At 45.2% G+C, this 10,499-nt stretch overlaps 1 protein-coding gene across 1 annotated transcript; it reads right to left on the minus strand.

Moving 5' to 3' along the window:
• Positions 1–5,794: 5,794 nt before the first annotated feature.
• LOC120854067 (zinc finger MYND domain-containing protein 11-like) lies at positions 5,795–9,865 on the minus strand. Its single transcript, XM_040227876.1, is given in 3 exon segments — positions 5,795–8,540; positions 8,542–9,480; positions 9,526–9,865. Coding segments are annotated over 3 exon segments (1,809 nt in total). The 5' UTR covers positions 9,802–9,865; the 3' UTR covers positions 5,795–7,946.
• Positions 9,866–10,499: the final 634 nt, after the last annotated feature.

Raw genomic sequence — 10,499 nt, forward strand, 5'->3', positions numbered from 1 at the left:
ATAGGCTGTAGAAGAGGAAAAGACCCCCGGGTGGGGATAACTCTGGAAGGAATCAGAGAGATGAGCCACTGTCAGCTGCTTGAGTGAACAAATCGATTCTCTTATGCAGTACAACCTTGCCTTGCTCTCAGGTAGGCTCTTTAGCTGGAATATGTATGGGTAGCAAGTGTAAACATTCTAAAAACCAATTAATAGCTACTATTGCAGAATGCCAGATGAGAAGAGGGGCATTGAAGACATTTTACACTTGATGCTTACACAAGCCCTAGCAGGTACTGCCCATTCCATATTACACACAAGGGCACCAAGGCTCAGCGGGTATGTGGCATGTCCAAGATCACACAGCTGGCAAGCAGGGCTTGAACTCAGGCTGCACACCGCCAGAGACTTTTCATGTCCCAGCATCCCATGCCACCTCTCTACATGTTAGCTTCACCTTATGTCCACAAATAATTCACAATAGAAGTGATCTTCAAGAAAGTCCACAAGAAACCCACAGCCAGGAACCAGGTCAGCCCTCACCCCAAAGAAAATCTGCATGGGAGAATTTCTTGATGGTCCCGTGCTTAGGACTTGGTGCTTTCACTGCCAGAGCCAGAATCAATCCCTGGTTGGGGGACTAAGATCCTGCAAGCCATGTAGCACAGCCAAAAAGAAAGAAAACCTGTATGGGAAACCATAGGAAAATCTGCTGAAGACACAAACTCCTCGCCCTGTGGCAACTGGAGCCATGTCCTTCTACAGCAGCTCTCAACTCTCCAGAGCCTCTGAAGCAGCCAGATTCTTCCAGCTCCCACTTGCCCAGCTCATTACTCACTTTTATGCCAAGCCCCAGAGCCTCTCCCTCTGTTTGAGAAAATGCCCACAGTGTGAGCCCTGGAGGAAGACTTCGGCCCCTCCTTAGAAGCTCATAGCCACAGCCTGACTTCCCCAGGCTCCTAGGTAGCCAGAGAGATGGATCAGAGCTGGAAGCTTGCAGACACCTTATCCACACTCTGTCCTGGGGGCCTGGCCCTGTGCCAGGTAGAAACTGTACTGTGCTGGGCCCAGGTGGGCTGCAGGTGGACCAGGGGCCTGGTTGCAGCCTTCCTTCCTCACTCCTACTCAGGAATGATGGCCAGGAACCATTTAATAAAATGCTTTTCTGCTTCCAATCAGCCAGAGTTGGTCTCTGGTGCTTTCAGCTAAAAATCTTCCTTCACACACTCATTTATTCATTCACTCACCAAATATCCATTGGTCCCCTGGGATCCACAGGCTCCTGAGTAATCTTCTCCACTCACTGCTGGGTGACTGCAGATGAGCAATTTGGTTTTTGTGCTCAATTTCCTTACCTATAAAATAAGAATAATTATCACCAGTAGCTCATAGGACTGCTCTAAGATTTAAATGAGTTACCATATGCCTGATGCACGGTAGGCTGTATGTGTTAATACTAGTTAATGTTATTGTTATCATAATCATAATTGTCATTATTTTTATTATAGCCACAAGTACCACTAAGGGCCAGGCACACATGTGGACTTTGGAAAGTAAGTTCCACCAGAGCCTTAATCCCAGGAAGCAGAAAATCTGACTGTGAAACAAGCAGGACATGTGACCACAATGGGATATGGTCAGTGTTGGGGAAGGGAAAGAACAGAGGGAATTGCTCCACGGAGAGGTCAGATTTGCATCTGAGGGGATCTACCCCAACAGAGGACCAAAAATTTTTCCCTCACTGACTAGTCTAAGATGAACCAATACCACCCTGTCTTTTTCTGTATTCTTTCAAAATACAAACATATAGGGGGCAGGGAAGGAGGGTAGAGGTGGAGGAAGGGTGTCTCTTAATGTCCTCCCTTCTGAGAAGAGGACACACAGCAGCTGCTGTCAAGGGCAAGCTGTGAGAACATCTCCAAGAGACAGACAAGGGAGGTGGAGAATAGTGGGAATCCCCAGCAAACTCCTGACTTTGCTGAGGGGGTTGTCATACTGGGCCACCTGCCTACCAGCCCTGGACCAAAACCTGACCCTGAGTTTTGATCAGAGATGAAGCCCCACAGCCACCCGGGCAGGGACTCAGCAGAACAGAATGAAAAACTCACTTGGGGAGGTGTACCTTCTACTAGTCATCACTGAGCACCCCCACCCCCTGCCATGTTGTCAGCATCACCCCAGGGCACACGGGGAAGGACGCTGTCTTAAGGGGCTGTGGGATAGGAGAAAACAGCTCTCCAAGGGGCCCAGATCGTGGAGAGGAGCAGTTTGTTTCTCTGTTTTTATCTTGTTTTATTGGGTCCAGGGGTTTCTCCCCTCACTGTCTTCTTTCTTCTTATCCTCCCCTAGGTCTCCAGGACCCTCACAATGCCCCCAGGTGGCCTGCAGTCCCCTCTATCATAGCCCTTCCAAATGGACATCTGCCAAAATACCTCCCTGAAGCAGCCAGTAATCTGTGCCACCTCTTTCCCCTCTACACAATGGCAGACCTTCAGGGTCCACCACCTACCACCAACAGGAGCAAGTTCCAGTGGGCTAGACCTGCAGGCAGGGCCTTCCATGTCCCCCAGCCCCACCCCTTCCACACACACACCTCTGCCACTTTTCCACCCTCCTCATCATGGGCCATAGGAAATCCTGGGATTGGAAGCTTTTCACAAGCTGGTCCTGGCTTCCTCATCCAACTCATTCATGCCCTTTCTCCAAGACCCAGCTCAGGAGCCAGGCCCCTCAATGGGTTGGATGAGGAAGCCAGGTCCATCTTGAGATAAGCTTACAACCCCAGGATTTCCTATGGCCCATGATGAGGAGGGTGGAAAGGTGAGAGAGGTGTGTGCATTGAAGGGGTGGGGCTGGGGGACATGGAAGGTCCTGCTTGCAGGGCCAGCCCATTGGAACTTGCTCCTATTGGTGGTAGGTGGCGGGCCCTGAAGATCTGCCATCGTGTAGAGGAGAAAGAGGTGGGGGTAGAATTTTTCTCTGTTTTCTCCCTCTTATACCTCCTCTCTTTTGTGTCCAAAGCACTCTTTTCTTACCACATTCCAGGTAGAACCTAGTGGGCCACACTCAATAAAACTTTTAAATGTAACAAAAATAATCCAAATGCATTGCTTATTTCTCACTGAGAAATGATGATTTCACTGGACATTGAACAAACATCCAGGACATAACCATAAACCACACGACAGAAACAGAAAAAAAAAAAAAAACCTTTCCTTACTTCTTTCCCATAAATTCTTCCCCCTCCCAGCCTTGTCATCTTGCTTCTTCTTTTTCCTACATTGCCCTTCGCAGTCCAATTCATCTTAGCCTTCAGCAACCTCCACTCCTCACCCAGCAGCCTCAGCAGCTCTCCAGAGCATGAACGTGCATCCACGCCCACACATTCTGCAAACCAAATATCCCCCTTATTCCAATACTCTGTGTCCTTGAGACTGTATGGTGAAGGTTCAAAAGGGGTTTGAGTGGAGAGGGAGATGCATGCCCCAGAATTCCCTTGGTTCCGGATTTGCTCCGCAAGTGGGAGAAATGTGGTTTTCGTCAACAAGGCAGTCATTTTCACTAGGGTCTATTTTGATAAGAAAATAAGATGTGTGTCCAAATGGTCACATTTTTTTAATGATTTATGTTAATCAGTTCTCCTACGGCTGTGAGCTCGGCTGAGGCAGGGTCCTTCTTTCCTTTCCCTGCACACTCAGAACCATGTGGAGGTAGGTGGTGCAGGATCCAACCCCGAGTCCCACACACCAACCCCAGCATCAAGTCCCTGTCCCACCGCCACTGTGATCGTCCTCGTCACTACTGCAGTTTCTGGTCACAGTAAATATGCCCTGAACTAAAGGAAACAGTGGTTGGGCTGTGGGCATTTGTTAACCTAGTGCCTTGAATGGAGGAAGGAGTATCTCTCAGAAACTTCCATATTCATGACTTTGATGTTGTTTGTTCTGCCAATAGTGCAGCCCAGACACACACAAAAAAGGGGAGAGGGTAATTCACACCTTCCTCAAGAGTCAATCTTGAATCTTTATTTATGCAAAGCCTTGCCTGGGGGATCATCAGACCTAGCCCACTTGGGGACCCAGCTTTAACTCCAACTTCCCAGGCAATGAACATTCCCAGGGGAGGTGAGTGAACAGGCCCAGAGGCCATGGTCTCCCAGCAGGCAGACAGCAGGTGCCCCAGAGAGGTCCTTGGAGGAATATGAATAATGATAAAGCCCAAAGAAAAGCCTAGTGATGTCCCTCTGTGACAACAGCCTGCAACGCCTGTCACACACACTACTCATCAAACAAGTATCTCCCCTGTGCCTCGTGTGAAAGGCCTCCCACGACACATTGCTTTTATTCTAGAGTGTGCCTGGGGAGTGTGACAGGTGGCAAGATCTAAGAATATCCTCATCTGCCTTCTAAAATGAGATGGAAAGGGGCCCAGCAGGGGAGTCCTGTGCTGAAATATTATTATTATCAATTACAGTGACACTTTCTGACAGTACAGTGCTTTGTGTTATTTCAAAGCCTGATAACGTCTGCTCTTTTGTTTGGCCCTCACCAGGTCACTTTGCAAAACAAGGGCTGTGATCCTCTACCTCTGGCGAAAGAGAGGACTGGATTTGGACTTGGACTGCAGAGGCTGGGATGAGGCCACATGGAGGCAGTGGCTTCAATAGTCTGGGTCTGCCTGATGCCCTCATGACATGCGGCAGAGCCTATGGTCCAGGGAGTAAGAAGAGCAGGAGGGAGGGAACTGACGCCCAGTGCTTGAGCGCTCCCAGCTTTGCTTGGCTGCTGTTTAAGATGAGGAGTTTGCCTCACTGCTCTGCATACAGTCACCACGTTCCTCCTGGCATAAGGAACATACACACTAGTGTGTCCTGAATTGTGAGAGTCTGTAAGAGCTTACATGTGGTGAAAATGTGTTCCAAGAACCTTTAAAATATTTATGTCATTTGATCCAGTTATTACACTTCTGAGAATGCATCCATAACAGTGGAAAGAGAGCAGCCTTGAACTTCACATGTATCAGGGTTCACATCCTGACTCCATATTCACTCACTTGTCATATGGAAATATTACCTGCCTTCCTTTCATCTCCAACTCCCTCGATTGTGAATCAAGAGTCACAAGTCCAATGGACAGTGCTGAAACACAATGGTCACTCCATACTGACCAATGTTATGAATACAGAAAAACCACATTCACAAAGCTGCTTTCACAGGTGTTTTTAAAGAGTAGAAAAATCAGAAACAATTAAATGGTCAAAAATAGGGAGATTCATCCCAGAAATTTAGAGCTTAATTAAATGTGAATCTTTAGTAGATGCCACAAACATGGTGAACTTCCAAGGCCAAGGAGCCTGACCTACTGGCCAGAATTCGAAACCTGGGACACAACCAAGGGACAGAAAGGCCTCTGAGCAGAGGTGAGGGTGAAGAGACACAGCTGAGTTGTTCATATATTTTATGATCTGATTACAGTGAAAAATAAGAAGCAAGCCCAGCTCTCTACAAGCAGAGTGCCCAACATCAGCACATATTTCCTGGGTTTATTAATGAAATCTCTGCCATTTCCTTCTCCAATGTATGAAAGTGAAAAGTGAAAGTGAAGCCACTCAGTCGTGTCTGACCATCAGCGACCCCATGGACTGCAGCCTTCCAGGCTCCTCCATCCATAGGATTTTCCAGGCAAGAGTACTGGAGTGGGGTGCCACTGTCTTCTCCGCATTACTAGTAGCTGTATTCAAATAATCCAAGATAAATTTTCAGACTGCCATTTTACACCTCAAGCTTCTGCTAAGGTCTGTTAAGTAGCATTTTTTTAATACATTTATTAACCAATGTTAACACATTAAATGAGTCTATATATTGCTAGTCAGAGCAGCTTACAAAATGCCAGAATGCATCGAAGAACTGGACAGCCACAATGAATAACTACAATGTGCATAGTGGCTAAGCTCAACACCTTGATATAGCTTTATGATTTGAAGAAAATTTTTAATAATGATTCCTAAACAATCAATTGTAATTTTACCTAAAACTTTTACAAAACCAGGCCACAATCTCTTTTTTTTAATTTTGTTTTTTTTTTAAACACAGTTTTCACGCTGTAGTAACTTGGAAATGTGCAACCGTGTCAACGGAGACAAAAAAGCCAAAGTAACACGAGTCTTACTTTCATGCAGCTATCGGTAAATATTACACACTCTGGAATGATTTCACACCACAAATAGTTCCACAATAACTTGCTCTCATAGGGGTGGATCGAAGTTTTAAAACTTGGAAAACAATCAGAGAAGGTAAGTGTTCTCAGTTACGTCATCTGGACCAGACCACGGCACTGTGGGCGACGTTGACAAGTCACACAGCAACGAGGAGGGACCGAGAATGCCACGTGCCTGCATAGTTCAGGGACGGTGTTGACGTGTGGCTACCAGACAGGTCCTCCAAGCCACTGGGCACCACTGGGCAGTAGCTTGTCGATTAACTTGTGTCACCACCATCTGCAACAGCATCAGGACTGGGTGGGTGATTATTTCACAGAAGACGGGGTACATTTCTGTCTTTAGAGTGACCCTGACAAACCTGGAGAAAACTTTTTGAAAGGTTTTTTCTCCTGATTCTCTCATTTACATTATGTGTAATTGCTTTAATAAATATCAAAGGTGTAAATAAATATTTACAAATTATTTCTCTAACCTTAAAAATAACTAAATGATAAATGGGAATTTGACTTGGTCTAAGATCAGTCTTTGAAAAAACATAAGTTGTGAGGGTTTTGTTTTTTTTTTTAATTAAGGTTTCCTGGCTGTATTTTATATATCTATGTATAAAAAAATTATTTAACTATCGATCCATTCCTATTGGTAATGCTTCTTAATCCAGACATTCCGCAAAATACAGACTTTTTACAAATCACGGCATCTTTAATACAAGAAAATTAACATGCATTATTCTTCATTCTGTGTACAGTGATGGAGTTCATTAGTAGGTAATGATCCATTACTACAAACATAACAGCTTCTGTGAAACTTAAGTGCTTTCTTTCCTTTCAGTATTAACTTACCATAGAAGAGGTGACACCAGATAGTAGGCAATCAGATGACCCTTGGGGAGGGAAGGGAAGCATTAAAGAAATCTGTATGCCTCATCTATAATTTTATGTATGGATAAAGGTAGTTTTTGGCTTTTTATTTTTGTTGTTTATCTTGTTACAAGCACTCATGTTAGGACAAAGATGAAATGTGCAAACTTTAAAATTTAAATATTCATTTTTCTCTAAGATCCAGCTCAGTAAAAGATTACCCCAGTTCCCTGCAATTTTAAACTACAAGATCAAAGCTAATAATTTGTTATAAAAGTTATATATTGAAAAGAAATAATGAAAAACACAATTGGGAAATATTTAAGAAAAAATATGCAGGACTAGCACCTGCTGTGTCAACCCTGTTCCCTAAATTCAATCATATACCCACTGGCATAACCAATAGATAATGCCTTTAAACAGTAAAGTAAGCTGAACAAAACCAGCTCAACAAGGTTAAGAAATAAATTTCACATCAAGGTAGTATGTTTTATTTCTGAAACAGTTCTGTAGTTCTTACATTTAGATCTATTTTAAATGTTTCTTTGTTAAACTCACTTGTAATTCACCTGTTTTTTAAAGATCTGTTGTTTAAAGGTTAAAATCTCTGTAAAACCTAAAAATGTTTTAAAATTTGCTGAAAATGCAACAAACTCTCAATTAAAATTTATTTAAAATAATACCCTCCACTGATGTTACTTTTACCCCCTGAAAAACTCCAGAGGAGCGTTAACAAAAGATTTAAACTACTGTGCAAAATTTCTTCACGAAAAGTGTTTAAAGGCTGGTGCAAAATGGGAAGCAAATTCTAAACAATTTTGGCTTCTTGAAACGAAAACCACTGTGTCTGAGAGGAATAGTCGTCAGTGATTCTCCAGGAAGAGCCAGCCTTCATCTTTTCTGGCGACAGGTGCGCTTGTGCTCCGCGTGCCAGTACTCCTGCTGGCACTTGATGGAGCAGTACGATGTGTTCCAGCAGCAGTGGTACATGGCCTCCTCCTCACAGTTGTAGCACCACTGCTTCTTCTTGGTCTGAGAAATTAGTTGTTTGTGCTGTGTTGCTAGCTTCTTGATCTCCTCTACAAATTCTTCTTTACACTTTTCATTTACTTGCTTACATTTTCTGTCCATCTCACCCTGCATATTGGCTACAGCTTTATTTACAGCTTGTCTTTTTTCTTCTTCCATTTCAGAACGCAGCTTTTCTAGAGCTTCTCGTACAACTCTTTCAGTTTCTTGCTTGTGATCAGACTTCATTCGGTCTTTAAAGTCATTGAAAATTTTGGTGTACTTGTCATGGCACATGCTTTGACACACTCCATCACTGGTGACCTGGGTGCTTCGATGCAGCATTCTTGGGGAAGAGGCACTTAACTTCTTGGTCTGAGTTGACACAGAAACTTTTTCGATTGGCTGAGGCATTGTTGGGATTTCCTGGCTGGAACTTACAGCTTCCGTTTCAGGCTCTGGTTTTTCTTTTTTGGGGTTCCACACTTTGATTACGTCGTCCTTTCTTTGCTCTTGGTTCTTGGGTGACCTTTAGCTGCTCATTGCTGGTGGAGGAGATGCTGGACTCTGCCTCCTCCTCCCCTCGGTCCTCATTCTCGGACTTCCAAAACCTCCCTTCGCGGAGGAAGTGCTGGTGTAGCTCCAGTTCGTCACAGGCCTTCTTCCACCCCATACTGCGCTTAACATGCAGCCGGTGAACATTGACTGTGATGTCCTGTATGTTCTCAGAAGGAATCCAGGCCCGCTGGTGATGGTGACCGAAGAAGCGGACGTCGACCTGGTTGTCCTCTTTCTGCATGACTTTGGCCGACCAGAATCCAAAGCCTTTCATCTTAGCCCAGACCAGCTCATGATTAGGTATACAAGGATAGCAGAACCAGTTGTCAGGACGAGCATTTGATAAATAGAAGCAATTCTTACAAAGCTGCAGTTCATCCAGCTCATGACAGGTGTCTTTATAGAGCATCCGAGCTATGTCCGCTTGCTCACTGTCTGCTCCATAGAAAATGACTGTGTTGTGGAGAAGCAACTGAGCGTCAGCTTTGAACTCTTCATAACTTCGGTATTTCCCTTCGTTCACTTTCTCCTGTATGGCAGGGACATCCACCGCCGAGTGCACCAGCCGCCGGTACATGGGGTGTTTGTTGTCCTTCTCATTTTTATTAAGGTCAATAGCCCTCTCCTTCATGCGGGAGACGATGGACCTGAGGTGCGTGTTCATCTCTTGCTTGTTGGTGTTTTTCTTCTTGATGCTCCTGCAAACTGAGCACTGCCAGTGACTACTGCTGTCTCTAAGCCTGTACTCATCAGACAAACACTTGGAATGATACACACGAAAACACAGGTCACATATCAACACCTCTCCAGGCAAATGGCATTCAAAACAATACCAGTCATGATTTTCTGTTTCCCAGTCCTTGGCTGGGGTTGCTGTCCTGAAGAAAGGCTGCATGCTGTAGGCAATTTCGTCGCCTGGTAACCAATATCCTTCCTGTTCAATACCAGCTTTGGAGCCTTTGCAGCCAACTGTCAGCGTCTCCACAATGAGACCATCTTTCACAGCCAAGCCCAACTGACGAGTGGTCTCCTTTGGATGCATACCGTGGACTCGAGACATGTACTTTGTAATACGGTCAATGTTGGCAATTTGCTTCTGATTCCGTATAATCTCAATGGCTGCCCAAAGATGCTGGATAGCTTTTGTGTCCGCCTGCCGTCTTTTTGTTAAGCGTGCCATGACCTGTTTACTCCTTTAGGAGGTCTCCTCGCCGAGCGGCGGGCTGGGCCCGGGCGCGGAGTTGTGGCGCTGCCGCAGGGAAAGTTCGCGTCCTGCGGGGCCGCGGAGCCGCTCACACGGCGGGCTGAGCGGGGCGGCCGCCCGCCGGTTGTTAAGTAGCATTTACAATGAACATGCACAGAGCTTTTCCACCAGCAGCTGAAAGGCGATAGGGATAAGTCTTGTGTAAACATCTCCCTTTCAAGGATAGAATGCCAGGTCTCTGCTCCCATGAGAAAGGTCACTCAAACATAAGCCCTTAGGGACAGTTAATTGCTCCTGGCCACTGGGATGGTAGAAATATCCAAGGATACCACTCCTGCTCCAGGGGGGCCCGTGGTCAGTCATGCCCAGGCTGTGGCGTGCAGCACCCCATGAACACGTGTGGGAGAGTGAAGCTGGGGACTCCAGCTGTGGCACGTGCACAGAGGACCTTGAAGGCTCAGCTACAGTGTTTGTGAGGCAGCCATTTACTTGCTTTATTATTCTGTAACACTTTCAAAAAAAAATTTTTAATAAACACTTTCAGTAGCAATAAGCTCAAAGGAAATCATATTCAAATTTACTGAAAATTAAGTACTGAATTTCTCCTTCTGAAGGAAGTTGGTAATAGATATGCACATTAATTTGCACAAAATGTCAACATTTACCATGAGAAC

Source organism: Oryx dammah, unplaced genomic scaffold (genome assembly GCF_014754425.2).
Source record: "Oryx dammah isolate SB20612 unplaced genomic scaffold, SCBI_Odam_1.1 HiC_scaffold_27, whole genome shotgun sequence".
In the NCBI taxonomy this organism is placed as follows: Eukaryota; Metazoa; Chordata; class Mammalia; order Artiodactyla; family Bovidae; genus Oryx; species Oryx dammah.